Genomic DNA, 21220 nt, shown 5'->3' on the forward strand with positions numbered 1-21220 from the left:
TGTTTATTTTCAGATCATTAAAATGGAATGTCAAGTTAAGAAAAACGGGCATTTTTGACACCTCCTTCTTTTTGCTTTTAGTCAAGGTTCTAAGGCCGCAAAATCTGCTCGCGACATTTGTACTGTGTATGGAGAGGGTGCCATAGCTGAAAGAACCGCTCGTGATTGGTATGCCAAGTGCACAAATGGAAATTTTTACCTCAAAGACGCACCTCGTTCTGGACGTCCAGTTGAATTCGATGAAGAGCGATTAAACCAACTTTTGCACGAAAATTCTCGTCAAACGACAAGGGAAGTGGCAGAGAAAATGGAATGCTCCCACGCTGCTATAGAGAAGCATCTTAACTCAATGGGAAAGGTTCAGAAGTATGGAGCATGTGTTCCGCATGCTTTAAGTAACAACAGCAAAAGTCAACGAGCCACAATCTCCGCTTGTTTGTTTGCTCGTCAACGCTCAACTCATGGACACAAGCAACGATTTCTTTACCGAATCGTTACTAGCGACGAAAAATGGTGGCTGTACATTTATCGTGCTGCTACTGTATAAGTCTCTCTGAGAGATTTAGAAATGCAATATTTCTAATTTCATAAATACAGAGTTTTTAAGTTTATCTCTATAGATTTTCTATTGAATTCAGAGCGAAACTTTGTGGGTATTTAAGCAATGTGTTCGTGGATAGTTAGTGGGTTGGATAAAGTGCTGAGGAAAGAGAAATTACTCTTGAAATGGGCATATATACTCATCGCTTAATTTTTTCTCTCTTCGATCGTATTGTTCACACAAATGTATTCGGACACGAAACGCTGTAACTCGGAGCATGATTACATAACGAATACGAACGCTGGTCTGTTTCCAGGTTCCAGAAAGTGAAGTCTCTATCTCTCAGAGAAGCATAACATTATAGTATTTCGTACTTCTGAACGAAAGATTTGCATGGAGAATTTTTGTAGAAACTAAGATTGTTATTTCTTGAGGAAGTTCCACCTACCAACTCGCTAGAATTGTTTATTTCTTGCAAAATGGATTTGCCGAAACCTGAAAGACGATCATATAAATAGATAAACATTGATTTACTCATTATCACTAAAACTGCATTAACAATGGCCGCTCTCCTTGTGTGTAGTATTTCGCTTATGATGAAGAGCGAAATTAAATCCGTTATCATTACTAACACTATGAATTCTCCCCTGTAGATCTAATTTGTAGTTAGTCTCAAAACGACATGTTGAACTGTTGAGAAGACGCAGCTGCTAATCAGCTAACTTGGTGACAGTGGTAGTCACCGCCAGCATTCTTTTCTAGAAATCATGCGTCAGTTCAACTGTTGCTTTCTTTTCAAAGAAAACCACTCATCACAGCGGTTCCCTGAAATGGATTCGAACTCTTCTGAATTGAACAGTACTTTATCACTACTGCGTCAAAAGAAAAAAAAAAAAACCTTTGCATGAAATAAAATTTCCAAACAATGGACAATTCAAAGAATACACCATTATAAACGGAAGATCGGATCACACATTCATATTTTGAGAACCTCGGAGCTCCACATGCTGATAGTCTGTTTTTTTTTCTGTCTGTCGCTTTCTCTCTCTCCTTACACACACACACACACACACACACACACACACACACACACACACACACACACACACACACACACTCATTCACTCACACATTCGCACGGCCTTACTACACAGAGTACTCTCTCGCTCTTTTTACCGAACCTCAGATTCTCAGGTCTACACTGAATTTCGTCACCAATAACACATTTCTGAATGTTTCTACAAGAATTATTCTTATAGTTACCTTCCCACTACAACAATAATCCCCTGCTGCCTAGTAGGGCAATTTATTGAGCATTTAAAAAAGTCTAAAGAATTAAACCTTTACAGAAAATCCGGATGTAAGACCCTATGTACGTTTATACTTAACCAATATCTATGCATCTCCTGCAGTTCTGTGGATGCTGCAAATGTATGGATTTGTCTTTCCTTCGTTTCGTATCCATGAATAGTGAAGCAATAAGTGTACTTTAGATAAGTTATGGAAACAGCCTCGGGACAGCCCCGGCGGTTAAGTCATTCTCTCTGCAATACCGTTGACCAACGACAAAAGGTCAACGGTATAGCGCAGGGAAATAATCAGTTGTAACCATATATGACATTAAAAATAAACTTGTATTTATACTCTGCTCTTTTGTAAAACCTTGTTTCTATCAATGTTGACATCATGGAATCTAATATCTTGTGCTGTCGCATTCAAATCTGTACTCGCAGCCTTTCACATATGAACTGCTGCTTTATATAAACCATTTTCCAGCTTGTGATCTATAAATGAGCTATATCTGCATCGTCTTCTCTTTTCTGTCCAATTAACTAAACATACTACACATGTTCTGCGACTAATCCGGACTTTTGAGGTCTTCTTAATTACTCACTTCAGTCTGTATTTTTACCAAATTCTTAGAGTTACTCGTGTCTCTTCGAAGCTGCTTTTTTTTCTGTGGTTTCTATGCATAAGATTTTCAAAGTTAACTTCGGTGTATCGCTTTCGCCCTTGTTATCTTTTAATCATCTTTTGCTCTTAAGGTGGCGAGTTGTCAGAGTCGTTAGCACACCGGACAAAATGATTAGCAGCATTTCGTACGTCTTTGCGTTCTGAGTTCCAATTCCGTCGTGGACGTTTTTGTTTTTCATCCTTTCGAAGTCGATTAAAAAAGAAGACGAGTTGTGCATTGGGGGCGATGTAATCAAACTACCTCTCACCTAAAATGTCTGGCTTTGTGCCAAAGTTTGAAGCCAATATTTCGTTACATTTTCAATTTAAATACAGCCGAGGTCAGCTTTGCCATTTATCCTTTCGATACTGAGGAAATAAAGTCCTTGTCTGTCCTTGTTTGTTCCCTCTATGTTTAGCCCCTTGTGGGCAATAAAGAAATAAGAAATTCCGCTAAGCATTTTATCCGACAAGCTCATGATTCTGCTTATGCGACACCTTTTTTTTCTGATTTTGGTACAGCCCCTACAATTATGAGAGAAGGCGTAAGTTGAAATCATTGACCCCAGGGTGCAACGCGTACTTGTTTTAATCAACTTAGAAAGGATAAAGAGGAAACGCTGATCTCGGCGGAATTTGAACTCTGAAATTAAAGAGGAAGAAATGCCGCTTAGCGTGCTTATTTCCGGCGCGCTAACGATTCTGCCAGCTTTATTTCATATTAAAATAACACAAAAGGCGTCGAGCTGGCAGAATCGTTAGAACGCCTGGCGAAAGGCTTGGTGGTATTTCGTCTGCCGTTACGTTCTGAGTTCAAATTCCACCGAGGTCGACTTTGTCTTTCATCCTTTCGGGGCCGATAAATTAAGTACCAGTTACGTACTGGGATCGATCTAATCGCCTGTCCTCCTCCCCAAAAATTTCGGGCCGTATGCCTAGAGTAGAAAAGAATCGTTAGCACGCCGAGCAAAATGCTTAGCGGTATTTCATCTGCCGTTATGCTCTGAATTCAAATTCTGCCGAGGTCGACATCCTTTCGAAGTCGATTAGATAAGTACCAGTTACGCACTGGGGGTCGATGTAATCGACTTAATTCCTTTGTCTGTCCTTGTTTCTCCTTTCTGTGTTTAGTCCCCCTGTGGGCAATAAAGAAATATTTATTTCATATAAAAAAATAACACGCAAGGCGAGCTGGCAGAAACGTTAGCACGCCGGGCGAAAGGCTTAGCGGTATTTCGTCTGTCTTTACGTTCTGAGCTCAAATTCCGCCGAGGTCGACTTTGCTTTTTATCTTTTCTTAGTCGATGAATTAAGTACCAGTTGCGTACTGGGGTCGATCTAATCGACTGCCCCCCCTCCCCTCCCCACCAAAAAAATTCCGGGCCTTGTGCCTCGAGTAGAAAACATATTAAAACAACACAAAATTAAAAATTAATAAACTCTAAACAAATTCAAAAAATCTAATATAGTTTAATGGTAAGAGATGTATCAAAATGTAATACAAAAGATTTATATTGAGGTTTATAATCGTTTTTTCTTCTTCTACTATTATTTCTTGGTTAACAGACTTGACGTTATAAGTAATTTCACAGTGCAGTCACTTCATCTTGCTGACTAACGATTGGGTTGTCGTAAGCTTTTGGATGGCGGTTTATGGTGCTTATGTTAGTAGGAGGTTTGTAAAGACAACTGGCAAAAGTTAAGAATGATATTGATAAAATGCGGAGAATGATAAAAATGAGGAAAAAATTGAAGGACAAGTCAAAAGAATTGTACAGCCAACAGGAAGAATCGTTGTTTCTATCGTGCTTCCATATACGGCAGGATTGGTCGAGGGCTCTTCCGAACAGCAATGGACCTGGTAAAGAACCTGTACGGAGAGAAAACACAAATTCGGTTTTAATGTTATTCAATATATACTTGAATGCTTAGATAGAAATTCAATTAAGGTGTCACACGTTTACAAACTTCGTTGGTCTTACACGAGCGAATCGCATGCACTTACGTACATAGGTGTGTCAGCACACCTAAACACATACACAATCACGCACCCACATGCGCGCGCGCGCACACACACACACATACATGCAAAGACATACACACGCGCACAGGCACGAACGAACGTACGCACATGCACGCACATTCACACACGCACGCACATACACACACACACACACACACACACACACACACACACACACACACACACACACACACACAAACACACACGAATATATGCAGGTGCGAAACGATGTATGTTATTGCAATTCAAACGTTTTATACAAATTTGAGGATAAAACATGACAGGCACACACACACACACACACACACACACACACGTACGCACGCACGCCTACTAACACGCGCGCGAAAAGATGTAGATGTCGCTTGACAACCGATGCTGGTGTGTTTACGTCCCCGTAAACTAGCGGTTTGGCAAAAAGCGACCGATAGAATAAGTACTAGGCTTTCAAAGAATAAGTCCTGGGGTCGATTTGCTCGACTAAAGGCGGTGCTCCAGCATGGCCGCAGTCAAAATGACTGAAACAAGTAAAAAAGTAAAAGAGTAAAGACAGTATAGAATGACTATGAAGGTACATCCGAATAATATAGAAATGAAAGGGGCCCATAGCTACGAAATAGTTGAGAAACACTAATGTAGTGGGTTGTGATTTTTGTTTTTTGTTTTTATTTTTATCAATTTTTTTTTTTCTTTATCAACTTTTTTTTTTAATCAATTTTGGAATCTGAATTAATTGTACCCCGTTTTAAACGTGCAACGATAAGGTATCCATTAGCAAAGCAAAATAAAACAAAAGAGAACGAAGTAATTTATCTGGCAACACAATGTAAGTGACATAAAAGTATTTTGGGACCTGATCAACTAAAGGGAAACAATAAAACAGCAAGATACTCGAGTTATGTCCCCTACACAATATTTACCCCCCCCCAAAAAAAAGCGCTTCTATAACATTACTGGAGCAAACGGCCTCGTAGATAAATTAACCAAACACAAGAATGTAAGGCTGCTTTTCCTAACATAACTACAAATATTGTTGATCTTAGGCTGAAATCATTATTTCAACAATCGACAATTTGTGGACTATTTGCATAGCAATGCTCATGCAATCTCTTTTCCACTTTATCATTTCACTGATGTATAATAACTTGAGTTCATATACAAATATTAATGTATCTCAGTCAATACTTACCCACTAAACGCCGTATAAAATGATTCACGCCTAAACCAAATGTCTTTTGGTTATCTGGTATACACCTGTAGAAAATAGATAGTTGCTAAGTAGAATATGCACGTTTTATCTATATGTATGCATATATGGATGTATGTATGTATGTATGTATGTATGTATGTATGTCTTATGTATGTGTGTATGTATGCATGTATGTGTAGATTTGTATGTATGTATGTATGTATGTATGTATGTATTCTCATGCATATAATTACATATCTAGACAGGCTCATATACATTTAAATGATAAACTTCTGGAAAGTTTTACAGATTTTTACAGTTCCAGTGATGGATCAGATCTGTAGTCTTCGAATTAACTTTCTCCTTTCTAGTTTTGAGAAGCCTAATTTCTCAAGATTAGTATTTAGGCAGTATATTACATATCCTAGGGCCCCAATAATTACAGGTATAAACCTGAACTTGTAATCTGGATAGAGTAACTGCAGATTTCTCAATAGTTCAGAATAGGTGTTCTCTTTTTCACTGATCTTCAGCTTTATGTTAACATCCGTTGGACATATATATATATATATATATATATATATATATATATATATGATGATGATGCTGATGATTTCGCTAAATCACAACAATACTAATAACCTGTCTTTAGAACTCATCATAATTATGCTTGAGAGGAAGCCGTCAGTTTCCGTAGTTCACGTGCCCCTCAGTCCTGCTCTCTTGGCCAGGCAGATCGGTGTTGCGCTTGCGTTTCGCGGGTGTTGAGGTTGATCCCAAAGCTTTTCGGTTAGGATTTGCGTGTCTTTGAAGCGCTTCTTCTGTCCACCTTGCGTGCACTTACCGTCCACCAGTTCGCTGTAAAACAGTCCACTGGGGAGTTACGTGTCAAGCTTTCGAACAAGATAGCCTGTCCACCTGACTTGCGCCAATTTAATTGCCACTTTGAAAGGTACACTTTTGCAATAAGGAGCAGAATATAGTCATAAAATATCTCATACACAAAAGGGATAAAGTACGTAGTTGCAATATCCGATGCGGGCTTTGTAGAATCAACATTGAAGATATGATCCATATCATAAGTTGCTGCTAAAAGATATCCTCACAGTGTTGTTTGCCTATAAGGCATGATATAATAGCGAAAACATTACATAATGAAACCCGTGGAAGGAATAATCCTGGGGAGACAAGTATAAGAAGCTACAGTAATGTGAAGCGCATAAGCATACATAATTCGAAAGAATACTGGCGGAATATCTCTGTCCAGACTTCAATAAAATGCAAGCACAATAAACCAGACATAACATGGAATAGAAATATGAAACCATGTACAGAAGTTCTATGAACAGCAGATGTCAACACCATGTTAAACGTTAGTGAAAAACAAATAATCAATGTCGAACTGATGATAAATTTGCATGTATTCCATCTGGGCTATAATGTTGCATTTCTACTAATAATTATAGAAGCACTTGACTACGTGACTAATTGTCTTCATACTACTCTTGAGAAACTAGGATTGATAAGGCCAGAAAGAACACACCTAATCAGAAAATTGCAATTACAAGTTGAAAACGTGTATCTCGACTTCCCTTGAAATACAATAAATTCGAATGTTTTGACCAGCGATAAATGCTGACGTTTCGGATAAATTAAATTTGCAACCCTGCTACTCAGAGCTTTCAATATTATGTTGTAACGACTTCATTTATATATTAAGGAAGATTTCAAAATTGCATAATCCTATTTAATCCCTTAACGGTTCACGTTAGTAAATTTCTGTTATGCCTCAAGCTACTGCTGTCTAGCACCTTCGGATGATCTCTACTCAACAGCTACACAACTGCTACTCAACAGTCAGTCCACTAGCAGTCCACTAGCAGTCCACTGGCAGTCCACTTCTACCACGGTCAGACTACCTCTATTTATATGTCTTGGTCGAGCTTACTTCTTCGCTTGGGGGCGTCGACACAACAATTTCTTAAGTATCTTTTGCCCTTTCAGACTAAAGTTTCCTACCATGGATATTTTAAAGAAGGGTTTGGCACTTTTGAAAAAGGAATCAAAACATTATTCTGGGTATTTCTAAATAGAGACCTTGATGTCTATTAAGGAAATTTTTAACTAATTTGTTTGTTTTCATGGATCACATTGATTACTTGAATATTTTCATGGTGTACTCATGTCAAAGATTAATGAAATTGAAACAGAAAAACGTAATTAACGTAACTTAAATAATGCAAACTATTTGAAAACGAAATATGCAAATGCATTGACACATATCGAACAGATCTAAATCTATCGTGATCATTTGGTCAAGCTTGCTCAGATCTGCTTCACTCTATGACGTCAACCATGTTGACCCTGTATAACACAATACTGCTTTGATATGTTGCTGGTAATTTTACTGTGAAATACAGAAAATGTTGTCATGCACCACTAGAGAGATCAAAGGATCGCAGATGTGAACTACCGCTTTTTAATAACAGCTGCTACGCATAGACATTTTGGATAGCACCCAGAAAAAAGCTACCTGTCGATTGGCACTTCATCATTAATGGACACATTTCAGTTTCTAGTTCACATACATGTTGCCTCATCTCTCCATTGCTGTTATAAAGGCTTTTGCTCCTCGAAGGTAATTGGTTTCGTACTTCCATATTTAGCCAGCCCCGACCCACTCGTCACCCACACCTCTTGGTACTCTTGGTGCGTCTAACTGCACTTTCTTCACTCTAACTTCTTTACCCAATCCTTCATACTCTGAACACCACCCCTTGGAATCTTCTCGGTCAGATCTTTCCTCCAATTGTTGACTCAGAACATTATAAACGGAATATTAACAGTATCACTCTAACCGAAGTTTTCTTATCGGGGTCCACATGTTCCTTAGGGTTCTATTTAAGATTTCGTTGTTAAAATTTATGTCCAATAAACTGGTTATACTTCTACAATACATAAAATATTTTAGCTATTTTTTAATACAATTCATAATAATATTTAATCATAAGAAATTTGATAATAGGATTTTTTTAAAAACATTGAACGAGCATGGGGTTCCACCCGTATAAAAGGGATCCATAGGCGAAAAATAATTGAGTACCACTGATCTAACCAGTCTCGGAGGATTCTAGAATCGGCAAATAAAAGAAACACATTCCACTTTAGCGAAGACTGAAGCTTTATCAATAATTAAACAACACTTACCTAAGCACAACAGCAACAAGAGGAGTCCGCGCGACAAAAGTTAGAAAAAACGTAATCATTAACAAAGGTAGGAAAATGAAAAGCTGGTAACAATTTCCGTGATTCTTGCACATTCCTTTCGTAGCATACCCAGGCTGTTCAATATCATCGATGCAAGAACAGTTCGAATAACTCTGCAAAAAAGAAATCATACGTCGTATATTGTTCTCTCAAGCGTGGAGCATGGAATGTACAACAAACGGTAAGCTCTCAACATTCCGAGCTGCGACAGTTATAGCTACTGTCTTTGTTATTGTTATATTTAACTTGTTTCAGTAATTGAATTGTGGTCATGCTGGGGCACTGCCTTGAAGACTTTAGTTGAACAAATCGATATCAGTTGTTCGGGGTTTTTTTTATTATTATTTTATCAAACTTCTTTGCCGAATCGCTGAAGTATGGGCGTATACAAACATCAGTTGTCAAACTGTGAGGGTGACAATTACAAATACGAAAACCACACACACACACACACACACACGAATATATAGGTATGTATGTATGTATGTATGTATGCTTGTATGTTTGGGCTTTCACACAGTTTCCGTCTACCAAATTCCCTCACAAGATACTATCCCAAATTCCAACGCAGTAGGGGGTCAACTCAAAATCACGTGGTTGCAAACTGAGCTTCTTAACCACACAACTCCATGTCTAGAATCCAGCCAGAAACAGAGAGGAGGTGCATAATGATTCTACACCCTCATGGGTCATCCCAGCCAGGAATAGTGATCAGGGAAGATGGGTGGATATATTCGGCGTTAGACAAAATATTTAAGGAAGTGTAAGCGTGTTGAAGAGATCTACAACAGAAAAAAAAAACACATTGCAAAGCAATAAATAAATGGATACATCCCACAGATAGATAAATGGATGCAGCTCACAGGCTGTATCAATTGTTACAATGGAATAATAATAATAATAATAATAATAATAATAATAATAATAATAATAATAATAAGAAGAAGAAGAAGAAGAAGAAGAAGAAGAAGAAGAAGAAGAAGAAGAAGACAAGCTTCAAGTATCATAGGAAGCGAAGAGCTGACAACAATGAAAACATTTAAAAATCTTAAAAAAGCAAACATAATTAAATATTATATTATGGACGGTCGTTTCTATCAGGCTGTCAAGAAGCTATAATCATTATATTATCTCTCACCTGCCTTGTCAAAACGAATAATTGCAGCACGAATATTACATAATAATTAGGATAATAATTGTTCTCGTTTTGATATATGAAGAATTCCAGATGTTTTAATTGATATCTTGTATTATTAGCAAGCTTACTTAGAAGCAGTTATTACATTGCATTTAAATATAATGGGCTTCTGACATGGTGTAGTTAAAGTGTGTGCCACCAATGGCCACACTTGACTTTGCTGCTATACAGGCTTAATAACAGACCCAAAATGCCTCCATATAAAAGCGTCGCCTAGGACGCAGCTCCCACATACACCCCATCCGATCTTACCATAAGGCCAGCAGTTTTAACCGGCGGAGTTCCTTCAGTACTTTGGCTTGTACTTTATTTCATCAACATTGAAAGAGTGAAAGGCAGCATTGACCTAGGTGGAACTTGAAACCGATAGGTAAAGAGCCGGATTTTTTGCAGCATGGCATTTTGAACCACGCTTTAACGATTTTATTAGCTCACCGCTTTTTAGAATTTAAATATAAAATTAGCAAAGTCTATCTTTCTATGATAATTGCTGATATAAATTTTGGATGCTTAGTTGATTTTTATGGTCACACATAATATCGTATAGAGAGAAGGGCAGTGACAAAAGAAATAGAGAGAGAAAGAGAGAGGGTTACAATCAGAGCGGTAGAATGAGAGCACATGCTATGCTTGGTGACGAGCAATGAGGAGAGAAACGCTATGCGCACAGTAAGAAGGACTCTTAGAAGCAAAGGAGGATGAGGTAGAAAAGGAAGAGAGGTAGTAAATGACAAAGTAGTTATGAGAGGAGTTATACAAACGAGATACAAATCTTGTTTAATTTAATTTTGATGTAATAAATAATTCTCTTTTGAAAATTAGCATTCATTTCATCATTTTGTATAAGAACTAAGAAATTTGATAAAAATTGAATTATAACAACACACACACACAAACACACACACACACACACACACACACACACACACACACACACACACACACATATATATATATATATATATATATATATATATATATATATATATATATATATATATATATATATATACATACATCTAACAGGCTTCCACACAATTTCCGTTTACTAAATTCGACCCGGGGCCATAGTAGGAGTCAGTTGCCCAAGGTACTATGCTATGGAATTGATACTGAAGCCACCACATGATTGCAAAGTCAGCTTGTTAACCACACAACCAAACGCCTTATGACAACCAATTAGCAATAAATAAATAAATAACATAAAATAAATAAATAAAATAACAAAACAGCTATTGCCTCTCTGAACTCATGGAAGTCATTCATGATGCTCGGTGTCCTGCTAATCAAAATAAATGAATAAATAAAAATAAGTAATCAAGATCGCATTCATATTTGAATGACTTTCATTTAGCTTACATTATTTACACTATTTACATTTGATGGATATTTGTGCTCATCTTGTTTGTTGTTTACACAACATTTCGGCTGATATACCCTCCAGCCTTCATCGGGTGGAAACTTCGAACCTGGGTTCTCCTTCCTAAGGTATTTTTCGATGTTATTATTATTATTATTCAGGTCACTGCCTGGGGTCGAACTCGGAATCTTGGGGTTAGTATCCCGCGCTTTTAACCACTACGCCATATGCCCGTGGGCATATATCAATAATATAAATAATGTACATAATTCCTCATCTCTTAAATATAGAGCTGTTTCATTCGGCTTGTTTCGGAGTTTGTTTTGATCTGTTAATCCAGGGACCCTTCGAAGAAACTCCATTTCAGTCGCTTGTATTTTGGATCCTACCCTTTCGGTCATTAGCCAACATTCATGACCATAGGTGAGGACATGCACGGAAACCGAAGTGAAGAGAGCATGTTTGTCTTTTCTGTTTTTTTTATCAACCATCCCTCTTCTGAAAATCGAATGCTGAATCTTGTGCATTACTGTTCGAATGATGGAAAACAGGAAGCTGAATTGGAGTTTAGTTTTCCGAATATAGCGAGGTCAAATATCTGGATAATTCGATAGTTTTCCTTTTTTCCACATCGTGAACAAACACACGGATGGTTTGGAGATCTTAATGAAACACATATCTGGATTCGATATCGTGACCACCCAACATAATCGTGGGTACGACATCGTGACCCGTCACACTCATGATACATTTTACCAAATTTTCATCGGCGTTCGAACGATCAGGCAGTTGTTGGCTCCGACTTGGTTATCGTTTTTATTCATCTCTCAGCAAACGCAGGAAAAAGTTTCTGTCAACGTGATATATATTTTCAGATTTTCTCTTAAAAATCAAATGGCTCGAAGTTTACTGATGTCTACTCTTTCGGAAACTTTACAGACAAATATCGTAAAAGTTGTTGTCCGACGCCTGGCTATTTTTACGTTTGCAGCACAATGAGATTCTCGTCAAATGGCGTGGAAGAATGACGTTAAAATTTCAGATCATCATCGAAGGATTTCGTCTTTTTTTTTTTTTTTTTTTTGGTGATTTGAAACACTGTTACTAGTCGTAACATTGATCTGCTGTAGTATTGGAAAAATATCGTCGAAATTTCTGACATTCTCAAACGGATTTTCAGTCAAATATTTTGTTTTTCTAAATTAGTTATTGTTCAAGTTGCAACAAAGAGCCAACGGCACAAGACATATTTTCTATCCTGCGCGTAAGAATCGATGGCTAACAGACGAGGAATTATATGGCTATAGATTCGACCAAAGATTGCGTCTACTCATATAGAGCACCGTGAAGCACTCATCCAGAGAAAGTTATCTTTCTACGCGCACACACACACACACACACGCACACACACACACACACACACACACACACACACACACACACACACACACAAACACACAAAAACACATATTTGACTTCTAGGCGCAAGAGTGGCTGTGTGGTAAGTAGAGGTTCCAGGTTCAGTCCTACTGTGTGGCACCTTGAGCAAGTGTGTTCTACTATAGCCTAACCTCGGGCAGACCAAGGCCCTGTGAATGGATTTCGAAGAAAGAAACTGAAAGAAACCCATCGCATATATATATATATATATATGTTTGTGTGTCTGTGTTTGTTCCACCACCATCGCTTGACAACCGACTCGTAACTTAGCGGTTCGCCAAAAGACACCGATAGAATAAGTGCTAGGCTTCCAGAGAATATCTTCAGTTATTAAACTGCGGCCATGCTGGTACACACACACACATACATTTGCGAATATATTCATACTTTCAGCTCTATTAATCCTACTACTGTACTAACTAAGCATCTCTCATTTTCTGCCTGTCTATATATACATACATTCATACATACATACATACATACATACATACATACATACATACATACATACATACATACATACATACATACATATTAGAGGCATATTAGATGTATGTAATATAATTTTTCTGAATCTTCAGATTTTTCAATATGCTAGGCCACTGGTTTTAAATTGATATTCATCAAATTGATATTCAATTTTCACTCTTATTATTTAAATATATATATAGCTTAGATGTATCTTACTTGACTATCCAGATTTTCTCTTATTGTTTCTTAGATTACCCACCCCACCGATTTGACTCCTTTTATGTTTTACTTTTTTTAGTTTTATTTTTGTATGAATGTCTGTATTATTTTTTCTTCTTAGTATTTTATATTCCTATTTTATTTTATATTATTATTTCATTTTTGTTATGTTATTTTATTGTATTGTTTTTAACCACCAACTTAACACTACACACTGAATTGTGGCAAAGTATGGACAGATTCCGGAGTACTGAGAAAATTATGTATAAATATATCAAATTAAGAATTCTACAAGGTATAGTACAATGCAAAATACCAAACGGAACCTCACCTCTTATATCTCATCTTTCTTCCTCCTTTGTGATATAATTCTTGGGAGAGAATACATTTGCGGCTGAAGATAGCTTTATATTGTCAATTATACACTGATGTAACAACTATAAAGCTTGAAACACGTGTACCGCAGAATCCTTTGTGTTTTTGTTTTTATTTTTGCATTTACAATATCTATCTATATATATATATATATTTGTGTGTGTGTGTATGTGTGTGCGTGCGTGCGCGTGTGAGTGTGAATGTGAGTGCATATGCATGCAAGTAAGTATGTATGTATGTATGTATGCATGACGCTGGGCTGAAAAGTTCCTGGCTTTGAGAAAATAAATTACAGGAGGGTCAGTTAATTATGATTTTATCCGGCAGATTCTCCTCTCGGATCCAGAAACTTATTGCAGAGGTCCTTCAGTTTTACTAAGCCCTGTAAAAGAACTTCTAAAGTTGGGCCTCCAACCAGCCGTTTTGCGAAATCCTTAAAGCAAGGAACTTTCCTGCTCTCCTCATCGCGTATAAATGTATACTTCTATACAAATACTGCACAACCTGCCCCCATATATATATATATATATATATATATATATATATATATATACATATATATATAAGGCGGTGCCCCAGCATGGCCACAGGCTGAGTGAAACAACTAATAGATAAAAGATTATATATATATATATATATATATATATATATATATATATATATATATATATATATATATATATATATATATATGTGTATTTGTGTGAGTCTCTGTGCCCCTACCATCGCTGGACAACCGATGTTGATGTGTTTATGTCCCCGTAACTTAAAAGTTAGGCAAAAAAGACCGATAAATTAAGTACTAAGCTTTCGAAACTCCTGGGGCGCTCCAGCATGGCCGCAGTCAAATGATTGAAACAAGTAAAAGAATAAAATTATATATATATATATATATATATATATATATATATATATATGTGTGTGTGTGTGTGTGTGTGTGTGTGTGTGTGTATGTGTATATATATATATATGTGTATGTGTGTGTGTGTATGTATGTATGCATGTATACACACACACACTCATATTGCCCGATATGCGCACACACACGCACACACACACACACACACACACACACAAACACACACACACACATACACACACATTCATACATACAATATTGAAGACCTTGTGCATTTGTATTATAATTAGCAATCGTGTCGTTATATCCATTGAGAAAGTCGTTGTTGCCAAGAAACGGACCAACGGTGTCTGAATGCGAAGCATTAATTGTCGTTATTATCTACTCGTCAGAGTCTAATTTTGTGGTTAATAAAGAAGCAATTATCGGGAAGATTATAATTTTCGTCGTTATCTCCATCACCATCATTATCGTCTTCAACTTCGCTGTTCGTCGTTCGTCGTCTTCGCCATGACGACGTTGAGACCGACGACCACAACGATCATGATGATAATGATCATCACCATCATCATCATCGTCATCACCATCATCATTACCATCTTCGGCCTCCTCCTTCTTCCATCCCTTCTTCATCATAATCATAATCATCATCATCTTCATCGTAAAATCAGAAGATATGTAGCGAAATAATTTATGCAATCTAGTAATTATCGATCCATTCCGAATGTATTCCAAATGTATTAAGGACAATTATCCGAGTTCATTAATTATAATTGTTTGTACACTAGTTTCGTTTCGTATATTACAAATTATTTAACGTTAAAGTAAATTTGTTAAATTCATTTCATTAAAAAAAAAAACCAAGTAACTAAATGCATTGTTTGGCGTACAACATTTAATTAAAGCTTTTATTCTTCTATACTCTAGACACAAGTCCCGAAATTTTTGGGAAGGGGCCAGTCGATTAGATCGACCCAGTACGCAACTGGTACTTAATTTATCAACCCCGAAAGGATGAAAGGCAAAGTCGACCTCGGCGGAATTTGAACTCAGAACATAAAGACAGACGAAATACCGCTAAATATTTCGCCCGGCGTGCTAACGTTTCTGCCAGCTCGCCGCCTTAAAATATTTTCTACTCTAGACACAAGGCTTGAAATTTTGAGGGAGGGGAGCCAGTCGATTAGATCGATCTCAGTACGCAACTGGTACTTAATTTATCAACCCCGGAAGGATGAAAGGTAAAGTCAACCTCGGTGGAATTTGAACTCAGAACGTAGCGGCGGACGAAACAGCACTAAGCATTTCGACCGGCGTGCTAACATTTCTTTATTGTCCACAAAGGGCTAAACATAGAGGGAATAAACAAGGACAGACAAAGAGATTAAGTCGATTAGATCGACCGCAGTGCGTAACTGGTACTTAATTTATCGACCCGAAAGGATGAAAGGCAAAGTCGACCTCGGCGGAATTTGAACTCAGAACGTAACGGCAGACGAAATACCGCTAAACATTTCGCCCGGCGTGCTAACGTTTCTGCCAGCTCGTCGCCTTATTTTATTAAAGCTTTATTTGTTACACGTACTTGATTATTCACGTTGTGTTCAATACATCCCGCGTGACAAGGGCTGAAGTAAAGCTGTTTGTTTGAACCACAGATCGGTTGATAAAATGCAGTGGTGCAGTAGCAGTCAATGTTGCACGCTGATGTGAAATCCAGATGAGAGAAATTTAATTGATACCTGAAAAATAAACGCAGTATAATTTGTTAACGTTAAGTTATAGATTTGTTCCCGGTAAGATACAACCCCCCCCCCGCCCCACGTATTTACAAAACGAGGAGCATTGAATTATTGTATGCTAATACCTGTAATAATAACAACAAGAGCACTCAGAGAGCGCAAACCTCTGCCAAGACAACACCAACGTCTTCTCAACGATTAGCCAGAGATGATGTTTTAGAATGAGAAATAAACTCGATTGTTCTCACAAACGAGATTACTAAAAATGAACGAGACCGCTCTCAAAAATTAAGTAAAAAAACAGGAAAAATAATCCCGAATCCTTGTCCGGTACTTAATCGATCCCAAAATCTAATCAGTTCGTGCTAGTTACGAGGCCAAACATCCCTGAAAGCTTCATTCCAACAAACAAACATGACTGAAAACAATAGCACCGCCATTGCTAAAGCAGAGGTAATGATATTGGTTTTAAATTTTGGCACAAGACCAGTGGTGGGGGAGGGCTACGTCGATTAAATCTACCCTAGTGTTTGACTGGTACTTATTTGATTCTCCTCGGAAAAAAGAAAGGCAAAAATCGACTTCGGCTGAATTTCAACTTCGAACACGAAAACAGCCGGAATGTCACTTAACATTTTACACGGCGTATTAGCGGTTCTGCCAACACTTCGCCTTAATAATAATAATAATAATGACAATGATTTCAAATTTAAGCACAAGGCTAGCAAGATCGGGGAAGGGTTAAATCAACTACATCGACCCCAGTTTTCAACTGGCACTTCTTTTATCGACTTCAAAAGGATAAAAAGCAAAATCGACTTCAGCGAAATTTGAACTCAGAACATAAAGGCGGACGCAGTGCTTCTAAGCATCTTGGCCGGTACGCTAACGATTCTGCCAGCTCGCCGTCTTAAATATAAAAATAATATTGGAGACAAGAGCGAAATGAACTTGTGTTAAAAGAAAAGAAACATTTATTGGCGGTTCCTCCATTCCTCGGGAGCGAATTGCTTGTTCTAAGGCACTCTTTTATTGAGTGTTATTTTTTTTAAAGATATTTAAACCCGTGTGTAGACCAAAAATAATTTGTTAAATCAACCCTGTATATCCCAAGTATTTGATAGTCATTTTATAATGAAGCAATATAAAGGAAATCTGATCTTAACAGAATGAAGAAAAATGAAATGAAATTGTATCACTTATAAAAAAGAAAGGTATTGCAATGGTTGTGATAAAAACGTTTGTAAGTGTTTTTATTTCAAAAGGAATAAATAGAAACAGAAGAAATTAACGGAAAATCCATGTATTCGGTATTAGGAAAAAATAACTAACCTTCTGTTTTCATTTTTCCCTGTAATATCCGCCAAAACACTTCCGTCACATTTTATCCAAACAACACTCCAAGTAGTCAATGAAACAACAAAACATACAATAGCCAACCGGGTCATTTGGTTTATTTTTAAACCAAATCTCTTACAAATGTATCCTCCTAACAGTTGGCCTCCAGCACCACCTGGAACTGCGATAATTCCTACAGAAAAGTATTGGGAAAATTACATGTATTCATAAACTAATACTGGTCCCAAATTTTGACACAAGGCCAGCAATTTTGAGGGAGGGAGTAAATCGATTACATTGACTCCAGTGTTCAACTGGTACTTATTTTGATCGACTCCGAAAGGATGAAAGACAAAGTCACCCTCGGTGGAATTCGAACTCAGAATGTAAAGACGGACGAAATACTGCTAAGCATTTTGCCCGGCATGCTAACGCTTCTGCCAGCTGGCTTCCCCTATTCACAAACTAACGTAATTATTACATTTATTGAAATGACATTTCAATAAATGGATATTCATTATAAAACTTTGTTGTTAGTCTGTGAGATGTGTAATGCAAACCAAGGAACTACATATGAGATAATTTAAAATCTCGTTTCATGTTATATCGATTGACATTTCCTTAATATCTAAAATATTTCATAAACAGTTAAATGTAAATTAAGGTTTCTGGCATTACCTTTTCACAATCAGACACTTTTTTAAGGAAACAAAATATTTGTGTATCCGTGTCTCATTATATTTGTGAAGCTATAATTGACGCACTTTTTTTACTCTTTTGTTAAATTTATTGAGAATTACTAATCGGTTTACATGGCTTTTAAATTTTAACATTACGATTGGATTAGCACATTATATGCTTCATGTATTTTTGTTTAGATTAGCTATTTGAATTGTCACACGTTCTTAATTATCATTAGCAAATGATTATCTATAGAGGGAAGTATGTCTATATCAGTCAATTTCAAATACAATTTTCAAAAGAAAAGAACAAAGTTTCATAGATTTTCGGAGATCTTGATCGAATTATTTTCTAAATAGACATGAATGAGTTTCTTTGTAAACAGAATTAATATTTTGTACCTGTGAGCAAAGAGGCTTGCGATGGTGTCCGCTGATACTGGCTTTCCAGATATTTTGGTAAAAACGTTGTCACGCCATGTAATAAAGCTGCTTCGGTAGTAAACGTTAGAGTCACAAATAAAAAACTTGGATTCCACAAGAGAAGGTATGCTGTGACTGGGAGATCTTTTACTTTGGATCCAAAACCAAACTGAGCCAACCGCTTCTGGGAAGTATTTTGGTGAACCTCTGAGCAGCTATTTTCTATCTTTTTGGAAACTGATAAAAAGAAAAATATTCAACAAACATGAAGCATTGCATCTAAAATTGGAATGACGAAAATTGCAGAAGCCCGTTAGACGGCTGTATCAAGGGTTTTTAATGTATTTTGTGAATCACTTTAATTGTATGTCTTGGGTGCCCTCAGACACAAACCTTTCGCAGATTTGGCTGTAAAGTTACCTAACATCATTTCCAATGATGTATTTCAAGTACTGTTCACAACATGACGCAAAATAGATATTAAAATACATTTATATTTAAGAGATGCGGAATTATGTACCTTAGGAATGAGAACCCAGGTTTGAAATTCCCCCAAGACGCCTGATGAAGGCTGGAGGGTATATCAGCCGAAACGTTGTGTTAACAACAAAGATGAGGACAAATATCCGTCAAATGTAAATAATGTAAATAATGTAAATTTTGTCTAGTATCTATTTAAGAAGGACTTACCATGGTTATAGAACCTCCCGCTAACCCCTGTTTTAATAAACTAAAGAGCTGCTCTCTTGATAGAAACAAATCTTCCCCTAGGCTTCAATGAATGTGTGCCAGCATTTCTCGAAATATCTTACTCTACTTATTTAAAATTTTCTTATAGGCCTTCCTATTTCATTTCGCTCAGATTTAATAAAAAAAAAAAACGTTTAAATATTCTTTATTCTGATACAAAATTGGTTTTCACTGAAATTAGTTGCTTTTTTTTTTTTGTATAAATTCAACAAAACTTTAACGAAAATATAACTAGAAAATGTTCATCGCAAGGACTTCTAAAGTAAAATTAGATTGGAAAGAATACTGAAAGAATTCCTCGTTGAACCCTTTATAATGACTGTTGACGTATTTAACCATTAATGTATCGTTGTCCCATCAGCCATCACATGCAGTTTTAATCAGAATAAATTTGATACATTGATCCCTGATTTGATCAAGGCCAAGAGTAAGACTTGAACTTAGCACTGCAAACTAACGGAACAACTATTGCTTATGCAATTCTCTCCTAACGGAGCCAAATGTATTTACACAGTAGTACTAATTTACGTGATTGTTGGAATGATTCAATAACAGTTACATGTCCTGAGTATGGATATAGCACAATGTCAGTTATGAAATGCAGACATTAACCCCTTAGTCCCATATCCAATTAATCTACTTCATTTGGTTAGCCACAGGTATATAAAAGCCACTGCATATTTCCAAGATACGATATTTCAAAAGTCCTTTGTATATAATACAGGGTGTTCGGCCCAAATTTGACGATTTTTAGTTTTCCTGCTTTTTAAGAAATATCTTGATGTATTGGTAAATAGCTAACAGTGTTGGAGGGTATAACGATTAAGGTTGTAGTTGAGAATAAGTTGACTGGCGCGAAGGACTGAAAGCTAGCTGAATATTGGAAAAGAGCTAGCTGTGTCATGATAATTCGTGCCGGATGTCAAAATGTCGACATCATGATAGCCTGCTCAATGCTCTGTGAACACTGTGAGGACTGTAAGACGTGACATGTACAGTTGCAACAGGGACTCCGAAGCCATGAACAGCTGGTGATATGACTGCTTCCGCACGCCGGAATACATCCCTACATCTTAGGCTCAATTCAAAATGTTATGTGAAACTACTGGAAACTGTGGTCAATCCCTGGCTGAAGTGGTTTGCTGCTGTATGGCAGCAGAATTCAGCTCTTTGCTATACTTCCGGAAAGTGCCAGAAGTGGTTGTCGCAGAATTTCTATGACTTCATATTGAGGCCGGGATAGAAGATGAACGCGGTTACTTCGATTAAACCATTATCTCTCAGCCATAATCTAGATGAGAATTTTTGATGTTTTAAAATACTTTCATTTTTGGATGGGATATTATATTTTCTTTCCCCATTTTTGTTTTTTGCAAACTATCAAATTTTATC

General features: G+C 37.0%; 1 protein-coding gene across 1 annotated transcript in view; it reads right to left on the minus strand.

Moving 5' to 3' along the window:
* Nucleotides 1-3948: 3948 nt before the first annotated feature.
* Nucleotides 3949-21220, minus strand: part of LOC106878515 (solute carrier organic anion transporter family member 4A1) — a 41113-nt gene continuing 23841 nt past the window's right edge. Inside the window, exons 7-12 of the mRNA XM_089351570.1 lie at nt 19058-19315; nt 17970-18168; nt 16481-16637; nt 8914-9086; nt 5707-5771; nt 3949-4364 (exon numbers count right to left, since the gene is read on the minus strand). Of these exons, the coding sequence (XP_089207696.1) occupies nt 4081-4364; nt 5707-5771; nt 8914-9086; nt 16481-16637; nt 17970-18168; nt 19058-19315 (1136 nt within the window). The 3' untranslated portion in view covers nt 3949-4080. The remainder of the gene's footprint in view (nt 4365-5706; nt 5772-8913; nt 9087-16480; nt 16638-17969; nt 18169-19057; nt 19316-21220) is intronic.

Source organism: Octopus bimaculoides, chromosome 4 (genome assembly GCF_046866305.1).
Source record: "Octopus bimaculoides isolate indiv1 chromosome 4, ASM4686630v1, whole genome shotgun sequence".
Classification (NCBI taxonomy): Eukaryota; Metazoa; Mollusca; class Cephalopoda; order Octopoda; family Octopodidae; genus Octopus; species Octopus bimaculoides.